The sequence below is a fragment of the Galleria mellonella genome, unplaced genomic scaffold (genome assembly GCF_026898425.1).
Source record: "Galleria mellonella isolate WM207_F2 unplaced genomic scaffold, CSIRO_AGI_GalMel_v1 utg312, whole genome shotgun sequence".
NCBI lineage: Eukaryota > Metazoa > Arthropoda > Insecta > Lepidoptera > Pyralidae > Galleria > Galleria mellonella.
Genome location: NW_026442074.1, coordinates 5451301 through 5467089, shown reverse-complemented (window position 1 = coordinate 5467089; position 15789 = coordinate 5451301). Strand labels below are relative to the sequence as shown.

Here is a 15789-nt window from a genome sequence, read left to right as displayed (position 1 = left end):
AAACAGCCAGGCCAGCCTTCTGGTGACCAGAAGGCTGGCCTATACCACAGATAATATAATACTATACTATACTTTGGTCAATGCATTTCCATCGCTATTCAGCGTGAAAATGCAGCAAGTATCCTAAGCACCCTACCAGATGGCAGTGATCTCAAAGTAATTTCTTATCTTTATATATATATATATATATATATATATATATTATTTTTAATTACTTATCTCTAATTATATATCTAATACTCAATAACTGAAACATAATGTCAATGAAATATTTACAAGTGTCAAATTTTGGATTTGACAGTTAACAGTACGGAATAGTTGACAGTTGCTGTCAGTAATTGTCAATACACCGTTATTATTATATGCATTTTTATCTTTTCCCGTCTTCTTTTTCTATTATCATTTATTATTATTATTATTGCTTAAGAAAAAAGTATTTGTACTAAGCGAATATCAATATATATGTATATATTTGTGTAATTCACTGAAATAATTTTGTGGCTAAAACAACTTAGTGTTTTCATGATGATGGCAGGAAAAGGTATAACAGGTACTTATTCAATTGTTGTGTTTATTATCCGTGTGATTGTTTTGTTCACTTTACTATTAATTAATTCTTTTTAAACAAAAAACAAACAAATAAACTACATAGTTTTTTTGAACTATTCCATATATTAAGAAATTTATGAAGTTATAACTAATTGTGATTAAAGTACATGTTCTAAAATTTAAATTTACAAACAATAATATCTTTAAGGAACCTACGTCGGTGTAGAGGGAAAGGATTGTTAATAATGGGGATTAGCGACCCTTTGCTAGCACTGTAGCCTGTCTAGTCTGGAAGTCATCATGGTTAATTCTAGGTGAATTTGTCATGATGGGCTAACTGATCAGTTTTCATCTTCATCTCTCTTCCCTCACTGTTGCATCACCAGTGTATATAGATAGCATAGGCAGTGTTATAATTCCATTTGCAGCTATTAAAAAAAGGTCTTGTATTAGGACCTTCTGTATGGTACTAATACAAGTCTCCTAATATTGTAAATCCCACCTATCAATGAAATTAAGGTTGTGTTTGATAATGTACCAAATTAAAAGTTGTTTATTTATCTACTTGTTGTTTATGCAGACATTGATAAAAGACATTTGAACATGTTGAATGTTTTTTTCTTAATGGTTGATAATGAAATGGTAACCCTGCCAGTGCTATCGGTATACACTGGTAGGGATGGAGGAAGGAGAGATGATAGATGTAGATAAAGCAGTTCAGTTAGCCCAATGTGACAAATCTAACAATAAATCAATAATGATGGTTTTCAAGGGGAACCATGAAGAAGTTGATCAGACAGGGTATATTGCTAGCCATTGGGTCTACTAATCCCTATTACTAATAACGACATGTTAAATGTTGATGGTGTAGTGTGCTAGAGGTATATGATATGAATATCTTTTGTTTCCATTCACAGTAATGCCTGAAACTGAGGATCAGAATAGAATAAGATTTCAAGTTGAGCTTGAATTTGTACAATGCTTGGCCAATCCCAATTACATACATTGTGAGTAAGCAACTTTGTGTCTAATAATTTTACATAGAGTGTCTTATGTTAATCTTAAAGTTTTACTCGTTTTGAATACATATTTTGTAAAAGACACAATTCATAAAAAATATTTATATTTTATAAATGTAAATAAAAAGTGATTATAAATAAACAGTTATCCGAACCGATACGACAACATAACCTTCAAGAAAAGAGCATATTCCTTTTTAAAAGGCTGGCAGCACACCTGCAATGCCGTAGGTGTTGTGGGTGACCATGGGCGGCGGTAGTCACTTACCATCAGGTGAGCCGCATGCTCATTTGCCCCCTGTGTTGTAAAAAAAAAAAAAAAACAGTTTTGAACAATATTTTTTTACTAACTGAATAATTTCAATTTTATGTATTTTCAGTTCTAGCACAACGTGGTTATCTAAAGGAACAGACTTTTGTGAACTATATACGCTACTTACAGTACTGGCGTGAACCAGAGTACGCACGGTATCTTAAGTATCCTATGTGTTTACATTTTCTAGAGTTGTTACAGCACGAAGCTTTTAGAAGAGAATGTGTTTCAGCACAGGTTTGTTTGTTTTATTATTTATGTAATATTATCTGAATATTATCCAGAACCAAGCGACTACAAATATCTTATACCGTGGGATATTGTTAAGGTAGGATAGGATAGGATTATAGGATCATATAGGACCTATGAAATGATGGAATAAGATAGGGGGAAGCACAAAAGATCCCGATGGGTCGATGTGCAAGGGCTTAACTGACCCCATATGCAAAATAAGATCTGAATATTCCCCTTTCCATCCTAATTTTAATAAGTGATTATAAATATTATTTACACACATTAATTATGACATGTAGGTATTACAATAAAAGTTACATGCTAGAATTTTGTTGTAACAAAAATAAAAATATATTTTCATATATAGTTTTTAAATGAATAATTTAATATTTGTAGCATTAGTAATATTCAAATATTCCATGGAAAACAATTTACAATTATTTTTTATAACTTAGTACACATTTGTATTACTTCCTCAAATTTTTAATTATATTTTATAACCTGACGGGTATATTACCTATGCAAAATTTGTAATTATTTGCCATGTCAATATTTATTAACTTAATAAATATATAATATTTAATTTTAGGTATGCAAGTTCATGGACGACCAGGCAATCTTACTATGGCAGCATTACACGCGACGGCGTACGCGCACGCTGCAGCCGCCGGACGCGCCTGCGCCCCCAGCGCCTCCCGCGCCACCCGCTCAGTTACCCTCGCGGCACCAATCATAAAGTCAATATTTTGTAAAACATGAGACAAGTTGATGTTGATCTGGTACTGCCAATATATAAAATTTTGAATCGATACAGTATTGTCCTAGTGACAGTGTTGTTTTGAATATTATTGTTGTATATTTTAATTCAGTGTGTTACTGGTATTAAGGATTATTAGTCACAGGGATTAGGAGCACTATTGTTAAATGCCCTGTTAGGGGTTACTCACACTTATTCAGCTCCATTCGCGTTTCGCTGAACGATTTTGGTCACACTTAACAGCTCTGCTTCTATCAGCCGCGTAAAGCGTCGTAAGAATGAGAAAAGCCGTCATAGCGTACTATCTCCGCTGAAACGATAAGCTATTGCATACGACGTTGAATATGCTGCATTTCGTAAAAATAAAATAATTGTAATTACTATAAAATACGTCTGCACTCTTTAATCCTTGCGTATATAATGATTACGCAATAATAAATCAAATCAATGCAGAAAAAATACAGGTCGCAACTTGTCGACAAGGAGTCGCAAAACATCCCTGCAAAGAGCTGTTCCGCCGCGTTCAACATAGAGCTGAATAAACTGAATAAGTGTGAGTAGTCTCTTAGGCTGATCTCTATGTGGCTCCCCTGGAAACCATTATGATTATTTAATGAATTTGTCATGATGAGCTAATTGATCCGTTTTCATCCTCATCAATCATCCCTTACTATTATTGCCCTGTCAGAGTTTACCGATAGTGTATGGCAGGTGAGATTTCAAAGTCATCCATTAAAAAATCAGATTTGATGTAAATATGTCTTTATGTTCTATTTGAAACTGAAAGAATAGAAAGGAGTAAGTAATTATGAATTGATAAAATAAAAGATCATTATTTTGTGTATAGTATGAAGTAAAGTGTAATTTTTATGTTACTAGATTTATTATTTAATAGCCCTGTTGTTTCTATCTTTCAGTAAAGAATATTATCTTAGTTGTCTTTAGAAAGACTGAAATAAATTGTAAGATAGACTAGATAAAAATAATGATGTGTGAATATTAATTGAAATTTTTCTATTTATTATGTTTAATATACATTTAATTCATATAATGAGTTTTTTCTTTATACTACGAATCTGGCAAACTAATATACAGCCTGTCGGATGGTAAACGGTCACTGTAGCCTATGGACGCCTGCGGGGGTATCACGTGCACGTTGTCGACCCTGAAGAAACCTTATTGTCTCTTTTTGAAGAACCCCATACTGCAGTCTCTAGGGAAAACCTCGGCAAGGTGCTTATTCCACAGCCTAAATGTTCTCGGGAGAAAATTCCTTTGAAACCGCACTGTACGTGACCATTTAGGTTCAAGTATGTAAGGATGAATTCCCTGCCGATAACAAGCGGTGCGAAGATAAAAGGTAACTGCGGGTATCATTTCAAACAGTTTCTCAGAACACAATCCATTATACAAGCGGTAAAACACACAAAGGGAGACGAAGTCTCGCCTTAGACTTAAGGGATCCATGCCGCATTAGTGTTTAGTATCCTCGATTATTCTCATAGCTCGTCTTTGAATCGAGTCAAGAAGTTTTACTATATACATCTTCAAGGGCATATGTATATAAGTAGGAGGCGAGAAGGTCGTGCCCATTCCAAATTTGTCTGGTGGATCAGAATGCGGCGTGGAGTCTTCAGTAATGCCCAAATACATTTCTGAGAGTATATATGCACCTTTTACAAGAGAAATAAACACCTCCAAGGAAAATAATTATAAGTACACCACGGTTCTGCCACCGGCAGATAAGTGGCAGACGAATCCTTCGGTAGATACGTTTTTATTAGTGTATGAATTGCATATAACTGTACACCGGGTGTTTGGATATTCGTTTGCTATTTTTCTAGGTCGCAGGTTTCAATTAAAACCTGACATAATCGGTATTTGTAATAGAAGTCCACAGGAAAAAAGTTATTACTGTTTTAACGATACACAATGAAAGATTCGAAGCAAATTAAAAAAAAGTATTTATTAAAATAAAAATACACGCAATCGAACAGCGATACTACTAATAAGGTTACATTTCATTCGTGATTAATTGCCTAAATATCATAAAAGTTATTTATATATGTATATTTTAGTTTTACGTACTAAGTTATACTAAGTCTATGATTTGTAAACGCTGTGTAAAGTACAGTTCGCGGTAAATAACTCGAACAAAACCATTGACATTGGTGTATTTAAGACTATTTTCTACGGGGGCCTGGTATTTTGAAAAAAGCGCATATACGCATTTGGTTGTATCCTTGTGAAGCTTCGTTCGGAGGTGGGCACGCCAAAAGTTTTTTTTATATTATTTGCCGTTGTTTGTATGTAATATTATGGAGGCAATCATTTTCTGGTCGCTCTTTTGGTAAAGTTATAGAAGTTATGATGATAATTTTAATACATATATAGTAAATTTAAGTAGTAAAAGGATGTTTCGCGCGCCTCTGCCGTTTGCCCATGCATATCGCCCGTAGTGTCAAGTAATAGAGTAATTCCACTGCGCTCATCACGCTGAAGCCCATACACAGGCCCAGCAGACCTCCGGTGTTCGCTGGAACGTCGAGGATATTTAAGAATAGACTGGTTAGGCCAGATAGATAGAAACAAAAAAAAAATATGTATATACTACATATAACAAACTACCTCTATACATTTCGGATAAATAAATACAATAGATTTCTATGAACTATTGTAATATAACCAAGACTATCAAGATTGTTCCACAATTTTATTTATATGAGACTTAATAAATTTAAATTTATTTGTATAACCAAATACAATAACTGTAAGTGTAACTGTAAGTAACTCATCCCATAAATTATTATGGGATGGGTGATTGTTTGTTACTTTTTCATGTAAAAGCTATTGAACGGATTTGAATAATATTTGGTATACTGGTAGGTTATATTGTAACTTAGAACAGGATACTTTTATATACCTATTGATACACGCGTGTGATAACTTTTAAATTTATTTATTCCGGGGATATATTTTTTAAAATAACTTACACAGGAATTCTGTGAGTCCGAATATTTCGCCTTTAGTCAGTCTCGTGAATGTGTCGTCGTCAAAATAAAAATGTACAACCAACATGTTTTCTCTGCAACAAAGTAACATATATGTATATCATTATATTATATATTATATTATATATATATATATATATATATATATATATATATATATATATATATATATATATATATATATATATTCTTTATTGCACTAAAACATACAGTAACAACAATAAGTTAATAACAATGTTAGCAAAGGCGAACTTATCTCTAAAAGAGATTTCTTCCAGTCAACCTAACGCAGTGGCATAGGAAGTAGATTAGTTATATATCAACGAATAATTTTTATCTAGTTGGATTTGTTGATTTAAGGAAGACAAGAAGATTATTATCAAGAAACATTAGTCTTTATGTTTATGGCAACATTATTGTGATAGCTTCGTAGCTTTGTGGTATGCTTTTTCGACTTATAAATCTCAATTAAAAGTCTTTGCAGTCAACCTAACACAGTGAATGATATTTAAAGATATACTTACGCAAAGTATTCCGGTGTCCTCTTAAATGTCTTTGCTAGTTGTGTTACTAATCTCTTATTCAACGGCGCTGTACTCATTTGCTCTAAATACGCTATCTCTGTACATGCTGGGAGGCAATCCATGCACTCTTTAGCTTTAATTTAGATAATATATAGCAAGGTAAATATTTATTTATTTTGAATTAGTTACAAGGATATTTTGTTAAGGCTGTTACATTTAAGAAAAAGAAATGTGTACAAAACTATGAATAAAATTTAACAACCTGCTTATGTTTTTCTTATCACATATAATCTTGACCAATTTAACCAAATATTTTTTTTATACAACTTAGAATGGCATACAAGTTGACGGCTCACCTGATGGAAAGTGGTAACCGTCGCCTATAGACATGAGCAGTACCATGGACATAACAGAGTATACTGTTTCGCTCATGATACCCCTCATGCGTTGCCATTCCTGAGGACTCGGGTGTTATTCCTCTGTACCCAGTAAATTCACGCCATATCCCACCCTTCAATCCGAAACACAGCCATGCAAACACAACTGCTTCACGGTTGAAACACGAATGGGACAGAGGTACCCAAGCAATCGACTTTTGTATGGGTCCCGCGATTGACCACAGTCTCACCTGATGGAAAGCGATGATGTGGTATAAGATATGGCTCGCGGGCCTACGGAAAGCTGTTTACATTTGCCTTAAATTGATGTAGATTATATTTAGATGGAAAAACAAGTAGGGAGAGAGTCCCATTCCTTGGCCGTACGCATGATGGAGAAAGACGTAAAGCTCTTCGTGTATATAAATGGTATGTCTACGACATAAATAATTCGAAGGGCCCGCGAGTTCCATCATAGACGACATCATCACTTTTGATTAGGTAAGATCGTGATCAATTAAGGACCCTTCAACAGTGAAAAAAACTGCTTACTTTTACTTTAGTTTACGCTAGCGAGATACTAATGAGAAATGATAGGTGAGTCAGATCAGTTTGCCCATTGTTAAGAGTTACTAATTATTGACATTACAGTAGTAAATAAAGATTATTATTTCTTAGCTTATAGCTAGTTTTGTAGAGACAAGGACGGGATTGTTACCAAGTCACTGGTTCTCATATTTTATTTTATTATTAGATTATTACTAATGATCTCCCTCTAATAGAAAATATAACATCTATTAATAATTTAAGTAATCATCGTCATTACAATATTGATCTGCTGGGCATGCATCCTTTTTTTTTTAGGAGTGGGGGGGGGGGAGGGTTTGGATTTAAAAAAGGTACATTATGTACTCTCAGACATGTCTTCTTCTGTTTCATAATTAAAAGCTCTGCTCGTATCCTGGTATGGGTAGCAGGTAATTTTGTGATGGTGAAATTGCTTACATATTTGAAAATCTGCAATAGATAAAATCAAGCATACGGTTCGCCTGATGTACGCGCGCAATACCAGATGTGTGAAAGTACTTACTTCGTACACTGGCAGCGCGTGACATATTAGCGTAGCATTTGGCATCCGCTTTCCCGCATACTCTTGTAGTTTTATTTTCTGAAGTACAACCACATTAGTTATTATGTCATTAAATATGTAATTATATCTGTTTTAAATTAAGATGTAAAATTAAGACTTACTTGGCATATAATAATAAACACACTGGCATTGGTTTATCATCGCATTAGCTTCGCATTCCATTTCGCAGTTCTTTAGAGTGTAGGTTCTGTAAATTTTAGCTTAGATGCTATAACTATGTAATTTTGAATCTTACCATACATTTCAATATACTTCCACCATAAGTAGGATGTCCTCTTCGGAGCCAAGTTTGTCTGTTACTTTTAACTTTCGTACATTTTTTTCATTCAATTTCATTATAAATGAATTCTATGGACATCTCATTTCTACTATTACGCTGTCTAGAGACTTATATAGGTAAACAACTTACTTACCTATAAAAAATTAATTCTTTTTCCTTGGAAAACAGGCACAACCTTTTTTGTATGTCAATGGACTGTAGCGTAGGGTGGGCATCGTGGATCCTTGGCTGAATGCTTACTCTGACTTCTGTGCCACTTCCGTATATTTCTCCTAGATTTGCCAGCTTTGGAGTTTCCGTTGGATTATGTAGAAGAATCTACAAAAGTAGGTGGGTATATAATGCTGGGATGGCTATCGCGTGTGAGAAAATCTTTATATCGCTGTGTAATAAAAATATTTCCTCTGTCTAGGTGTAATATACCTGTATAGTTTTATAATTTGTTTTTTTACAAACATGTTCATTAAATCTATTAGATTTTTAGATTAATTAGTAAATAAGGCTACTGCCTTATTTACTAATTAATTGTCATTACTATGACAAATATAAATTATAATCTATTTCAATAGAGCTCAATCAAAACCAAAACAAGTGAATAAATTGTCTCGACCATAAGTTAGACGCTGATATTTAATACTAGTATAAATAAAAAACAGGTGGGATGGGGGGGGGGGTTAGGAAGAGATTGTTAGCAATTAGGACCATTTACTATATACTCTATCCGGTCGACCTCCTCGTGTTCACCTTTATAAACCATCGTGCTGAATTCAAGATGTACTTATCACAATTCACTGTCTTGCCTATCATTCTCGCCTATCATGGCTCATTGGTGCCTGACAGCGTAACCCAGGCGGTGTTACCATTCTATTAGCATCCATTAAAAAAATTTATTAATTGATTTAATGTTTGAATTTGTTACTAATTTCATTTAGAAAGTGTTTTTAATTAAAGTCGATTACCTGTTTATAAAGTTCTATTAAATCATACTATAGGTATAATAATTTATCGTACCCTTACATACCTTGAAACCAGTGCTTTTCGTGGATGAGCAGTAGTATTCATCTATGTTTGCATCTAATATCAATGACAGGCCATGGTGAGTGCCAATTCCTATAAGTGGAACAGGAAATTTCACTATCTAACAAATCGAAAGATTTCTGCCATTTACACAAATAAAATAAAATCGTTAATTAGCCTCATTTTAAGGGAGTGTTTTATTAGAGAAATCGAATGATTTTTTCTAATGGAACATTGGACTATGGTAAAGACATTTGAGCTAGCCACACTAACACGGTTGGTGCGTCCAGTTGTTAAGATAGTGTAGGAGATTTAAAATTTTTAATCTTTTTATTTATATTATTTCATTTATTTCAGGGTTACCAACATTAATTACAAAGATATTTTGGTAAGGTAAATAAGTTACGTTCTTTTTCTATTGTTTATTCACAAAATCTGTCATAAACCTATTAATATAATAAATGCGAAAGAGTGTAACGATGGATGAATAGATATTTGATACTCTTTTACGCAAAATCTACTGAATAGATTTGAATGAAATTTGGTACACGGGTTACTTGGAATACTGCTAATATATACTACAACATGAGTCTGTGTTTTATGTTGCCTAACGACTGCGACATCACCTTGTATAGGTATTAATGAAGTATTATTATGATTAGGTAATTTAAGGTGATTTGTTATCCTAACAGATTACAAGGTATTGTTAATGAAATCAAGATTTACTTCTTTTTAAATACGATTAAAATTTTCACTGTATTATGTAAATAGTCACTATGAAAATAGTTTTTCTAGGATTTTGACAGTAAACAGTAAAAAGTATTTGCTGGAAGAAATCCCTTATTAGAGATAAGCTCGCCTTTGTACATTATGTTTATAATGAATTATAATTAACAGTATGTTTAGTGTACAATAAAGAATAAAGAATAAACATGATGCCACCTGATGAAAAGTTATAATAATTGCCTGTAAACGTTAATAGCCATATACCATAATACCTACATAATAAATACTTCCACTGTGATCTGCATGGTAAGTAGCTATATGTGCATCCTGTAATTTTTCTGCTTTATTAACTTGTAGACTACATTCGAGATCTCCCTCTGGAGGTTATAATCACATGATTATATTTTAATTTGAAAATATTAGCTCTATAATTATTATAAATATAATATATTTTATGTACAATATTATCATTGTATCGTTCTGTTATATTTTGTACATGACGTAATCGACTTAGTTTGTGACAGGGAATACTTATACATAATTGAAACTTTACTAATGGTATATAAAAACATGAATATTATTCACCTTGTGGTCTCCAAGGAAAACCATCTGGAGGAGAATTTTTTGGGTAACCACCTTCCGGTGTCCAGTCAACAGCTGGCAGTGGAAATGTCAAATTCAAGTCATTTAGGGAGGCTCTGCACATAAACATAAATTTATTGTTAAAAAATATTTTAAAAGTGTTAAAAAAGAGATGTGTTAGAAAACGGAAGAGTCTGTCTTGATTATTCGTATTTGAATGAGGATCCATGAGTTTACATGAGACGAGTTATAAAAGTGGATGAAGTAACAAATGTGTGTAATTAAAGTCCTCGTTACTCGGTTTGCTCTGTGTTTCTCTTCGAGGACACGGCGTGAAAATAATAAAAGAAAAAAAAAACTTACGGATTCCGGAACATCATGTTTCGATGCACAACGTTGAATGTGCAGCACAGACCTTCGTCGGTTAGCTGTGCGTTGAACAAATCACGACAGCTTCTTATATGGGAGTTCCATTCACATAATATTAACATCTCGCTACATGGTTGAGTTACCTGTGATTATAGGTTGAATGTGTTGCGAATAGAATTTAGGAACTAAAAGACCTGTGGGGTTGCTCTTGAAATAAATTTCAATAAATCGATATTGAAATTGAGAGCTTCGCACTCTCGAATTGCAATATTAGCAACATAATGGTTTCCATATTGTAACTTGACTGTGCAAACTATTGAAAACTGATACCAAATCAAATTACCTAATTTCTAACTGTTGTTTCATGAGAACATAATAAAATTATCATTGGTGATAGATTGGATTGATATCATTATCACTATATAGTATAAAACAAAGTCGCTGTCGCTGTCTGTCCGTCTCTATGTATGCTTAAATCTTTAAAACTACACAACGAATTTTTAAGCGGTTTTTTAATAGATAAAGTAATTCAAGAGGAAGGTTTATATGTATAATATATGCATAATATTGCAGAGAAACACTAATAAATGTAGAGGTTTCTAATGTGATGTTGTAAATAAACACATTTTTTGCGCTTACATTGCAAACGGTGGCTGAACCCCACGAGATAAATCAAAATAATGTACTACAGTATTGTACACCTTAAAAAGGGCAACAAAAAAATCCACGATGGTATTTGTCTATTTCTTAAGGATAACCACAAAAACTATTTTTTATCTTTTACATTTTATGGGGAAAAATGGCTTATTTATGAAGTGATTTTAAGCAATACACTATTAATTTTTACTCAATTAAGTACCTTATTTACATTGTCTATTTAATATAGATCAATATGGCCCTTTACAGCATGTTATTTAAATGATTATTTCCGAAAATATTGCAGATTTAAAATGCAGGGACGTAGCGGTGCGGCATTGTACCCATGCCAAGTCGGGGCGGGTCGCTAGTTAATATTAAATTCAAGAGTAGACCTGCTGATCAGTTTCATTTAACATATTGTTCATTTTTATAAATTTTAATTAAATAATAGGATACGATCCTATGTCACAATATTCGTTTATGCTAATCTTTGAAGCTGTATAACAGATTTTAATGAAATTATATTAATATGTGTTATTTGCTGCAATGTGAGTGGTTAGTGGTGCTAAGGGATGAAATTCCGTTTGTTGGGTTAGCTAGACGATAAGAATTATTTCTGAACAATGTTACAGAACAATTAACCATAGGTACAATATGAAAAAGTGTTGCCACCTGTAATTTTTTCTAACACTACAAAACATAAAGCCATTTTGTATTCAGTCAATCAAAAGGTAAGTCTCGACAATGCGAACCAAGCACTGACGTTAGTAAATATGTACTTACGTTTATGAGAAAGGATCGTGTGTAGTCCCAAGTAGCGCTTTCAGCTATGTTGTCCTCGAATATGTCGGCGTCATTTTGGGTCGTGCAGAGACTTACCAATATTTTTTTGTCCACAGAATTGCTAAGAAAAATTAATCTATAATAATATCTTGTAGTTATATACTGTATGGGTGGATAGGTATAGCCGGAAATATTTATATATTTCGATTTCTAAAGAACTTTTGACTTTATTTGTATTAAGGTATGGAAGATAAAAGACTAGATCACAGAATAGGTAATTATAGAAAGTTAAAACTATCTAGAAAGTAGCACACATAAGTGTGTACGAATTCAAAAGAAGGATTCATATATTTTTTTCTATTCTATTATAAAATTGTGGCAAATAAAAATACGATCCATTTACTGCCGCTTGTAGCGACCCAGTCATTATAAGTAGCAGTAGACAGGTCGCAAAGGAATTAACCATATTATGATTTTCAGTGGAGACCGCATAGCATCGACTTGGCAAGGTAATTTGTTAGGAATGGAGGCAATAGATTCCACTACTCCAAAGATCCATTCTCTCAACAAACTGAAATATCGAAATTGATGTGATAAGAATTCATTGTTACCCTGTCTTCAAGTATTCTTCTGCAACTGTCTTCTTTGCCTGGTTAACGTTACATATCGTGATAGCCGGAAAGGGCAGGTCCTTCAGCGGCATATTCTGCGGATTGATGCTAACAATCATTGGGGACATGCTCCATTTCGCATACACATTTAGAATGAAGAATGCGGCACATACAAGAGACGAACCGAATGCGGCCAGCCAAAAGAATCTGTAGCAATCAGGATATATTTTTAAGTTCTTATATAATAAGCATCTTCTGTATATTTACATAGATAGATATGTAAACGAGTTAGTAAGTAATAATATTTAGAATTATGTAGTCGTAATAGGTAACAAAAAAAAGATCGCTTTACCTTTCAAACCATGTTAATTTCCTCTCTCCAATATATCGCAGGCCATGTAAAGTTGATGTCAGTAGGTAGTCCCTAAAGTTTTTGTTAAATGATTTGATTTTAGATTTTGGTATCAGCCAACGTGAAGCTTTCTTCTGTAAAATGATTTTTCTTAATGATCCTTAATAATCCTTTTATAAATACTCTTTTGTAGGTAAAATAATTCAGCTTTAATATCTATTTAATTGGTCAAGTGTTCAGTTTATTAAGTAAATCTTGTTAAAATCTTTATAATGTATTTACCTCATATTTTTCCTTGCTTGTAGGTGATTGAGTATCCCAAACATACCACGGTATTGGTTCTTGTGTAGTTTTAGTAGTCCAATAATTTTGCTGCGAAATTATATTCATCAAACTTATAAAATATACATAATAATATATTCGTGCTAATATCAAGAATGTGGAAATTTGTGAAGATTATTATTTAGTACTCAAACAATAGCGGTTAAACAGGTGTGTCTCTTATATACCTTTCTGAACGTTTCCGGTGGTGATTTTCCCGAACGCATATCGACTCCGAAAACTGATAATCTGTCAGGGAATGATAACCGTGTCCAGAAGTGAGACGTGTGAAAATGTTTCTAGGGGCATATATCTAGGCCAAGACAATAGTCCGGTTGTATTATTACCACTAACTTTCATACGCGTGTCACAATTGTTCCTCGAACAGTTCAGTTGTAAATGTGGCAAATAGCAATTTGTTGCTCGATGAAATTTACTTAGTACTAACCTAATTTCTCATTGATTGCGGTTTAATCGTTTGATTGCGTCTATCGTGATAAATTGACCCTGCCACCTGAACTGCTGTCTTTTGATGGCAAAATTATATATTTTCTTGTTGCCTTACTCATCGTTCCTCTACAATCTTTGTCTATATAATTACGAATTGAAGTCGGATCGTAAATTTGGAGTAATAGATACTTTTAATTTTCCCAATGTAATTGTACCTTATAGGTACTAGACAGAGACTAGACTAGGTACTAAATGTAACATTCCGCATAGCTTTTTTTTTTAATATAATAATACCTATAGTAAAAAAATACGCGCAAGGAATAAGGTATTTATCAGTATTTATATATATTTGCTACAAATATTTATGATAATTTAAATGACCACTGAAATTACGTTATTTACGTAAAGCATTATGGCTAAGTTGATTTTGTCTTTTTTAGTACTACACTTTGATCTTAGCCAAAAGGCCGAGAAGCGATGTCTTTTTTAGTACTAGCTACTTATAAAATATCTACTACAGCTAGTATTATATAATTTCTTTTTTATTAGTATTTAATTACGTCCTCGTATTGGGAATATGTTGGTGGACAAGAATAAAAATTAGCATATGTCCTTCTCATTCCAAACACTACATGTGTACCAAATTTTAGTTTTAGAACGATTAGTTTTTAAGGCGTAAAAAGGCAAGAAACAAACAAATCGAATATATCATGGTGAATGTTCTTAGGAATTGTTTGGATTGATATCTGCTGCTGATTTTCACTACCGTACAACTCGCCATAAACTAAAGTTCCATCCCAACTATCTGGATGAGTGGCGGTCCTCCACCGTACGTTTTTCAATGGACTTTCTTCTACGCACAACTACGCATTGAAATCAACTTCCAGTAGCAATATTTCCGAACCGATACGATATCGTATACACACGCAGCACATCTGCAATGCCTCTGGTGTTGTAGTGCTCATGGACGGCGGTATGCGCTTACCATCAGGTGAGCCGCATGCTCGTTTGCCCCCTGTGTTATAAAAAAAGAATTACTTTCACAATAATAATATTTGGAAGGATTTTTTTTTACCGAGGAGTATATACATTAGGAAATATAAAATATGTATCCACATTAAATCTGAATCTGATGCTCTAATGTAGACACAAATGCATACATATTACACAAATGGTATGGTACAAAAATTATTCACACTCCCGTACATAGATTATCTCCTTGGCTTCACTCGTACTTTTTGCCTTGTTACTCGCTGGAAATTTGTTTTTAAAATCAGTTAGGTATGTTTTAAGTTTTTATACTATAAACAAAAAATGAAATATTTTTTTGTAATATTGGGTTTTCTAGACGTTTTATAATATTAGTTTTTACAACATTTTTATAAATATTTCAGTACGTTTGGTAACAAATGTCTATAGTTAATAAGGAATGTAGTGCTCTGATTATGTTTTGGGTTCTTTAAAAATATATTGATAGTATTATAATATTTTTTTCTATTTCATTAAATATCTATATCTGAAATTAAAATTTTAGTTCTGTATATTGAAACGATTAATTTATCATGCTTTTGCTAAACTATCCATTTAAAATTTTAATCCCATAAAGGTAGGTTTAGGGATTGGAAAGATAGGCCCCATGTTCATGTGTCCCAAGTACACTACTTTGCCGTAAATAGACCACTCAAATTTATTTCACGTTTCTGTTAAAATTTGCACGGAATGTAA

At 33.0% G+C, this 15789-nt stretch overlaps 2 protein-coding genes across 3 annotated transcripts; one reads left to right on the top strand and one right to left on the bottom strand.

Moving 5' to 3' along the window:
- Window positions 1-322: 322 nt before the first annotated feature.
- Window positions 323-3320, top strand: LOC113515044 (mediator of RNA polymerase II transcription subunit 31). Of its 2 annotated transcripts, none has more exons than XM_026899177.3 (4): window positions 323-541; window positions 1467-1556; window positions 1949-2118; window positions 2705-3320. In XM_026899177.3, exons 1-4 carry the CDS (start codon window positions 523-525, stop codon window positions 2849-2851), a joined length of 426 nt encoding a protein of 141 aa, XP_026754978.1. In that variant the 5' UTR covers window positions 323-522; the 3' UTR covers window positions 2852-3320. The 2 variants fall into 2 exon arrangements, with proteins under 2 accessions (XP_026754978.1, XP_026754977.1); XM_026899176.3 differs by having other exon boundaries at window positions 324-550.
- A 1554-nt stretch (window positions 3321-4874) lies between these two features.
- Window positions 4875-13841, bottom strand: LOC113515211 (pickpocket protein 28-like). The gene is made up of 14 exons (XM_026899371.3): window positions 13803-13841; window positions 13576-13665; window positions 13294-13427; window positions 12942-13148; window positions 12331-12451; window positions 10903-11051; window positions 10543-10655; window positions 9236-9324; window positions 8348-8532; window positions 8036-8121; window positions 7875-7952; window positions 6408-6540; window positions 5866-5957; window positions 4875-5408 (listed from the first exon to the last, which is right to left on the bottom strand). The coding sequence occupies exons 1-14, from the start codon at window positions 13839-13841 to the stop codon at window positions 5272-5274; spliced, it is 1653 nt and encodes a 550-aa protein (XP_026755172.2). The 3' UTR covers window positions 4875-5271.
- Window positions 13842-15789: the final 1948 nt, after the last annotated feature.

Coding starts and splice junctions, on each gene's coding strand:
- LOC113515044 (XM_026899176.3), top strand. CDS start 523: ATGATGATGGCAGGAAAAGGTATAACAG. Junction 551..1,466: donor GGCAGGAAAAGGTATAACAG/GTACTTATTCAA, acceptor TTCCATTCACAG/TAATGCCTGAAACTGAGGAT. Junction 1,557..1,948: donor CAATCCCAATTACATACATT/GTGAGTAAGCAA, acceptor ATGTATTTTCAG/TTCTAGCACAACGTGGTTAT.
- LOC113515211 (XM_026899371.3), bottom strand. CDS start 13,841: ATGCGTTCGGGAAAATCACCACCGGAAACGTTCAGAAAG. Junction 5,958..6,407: donor AGGACACCGGAATACTTTGC/GTAAGTATATCT, acceptor ACTTTGTTGCAG/AGAAAACATGTTGGTTGTAC. Junction 5,409..5,865: donor CGGACTCACAGAATTCCTGT/GTAAGTTATTTT, acceptor TCGACGTTCCAG/CGAACACCGGAGGTCTGCTG.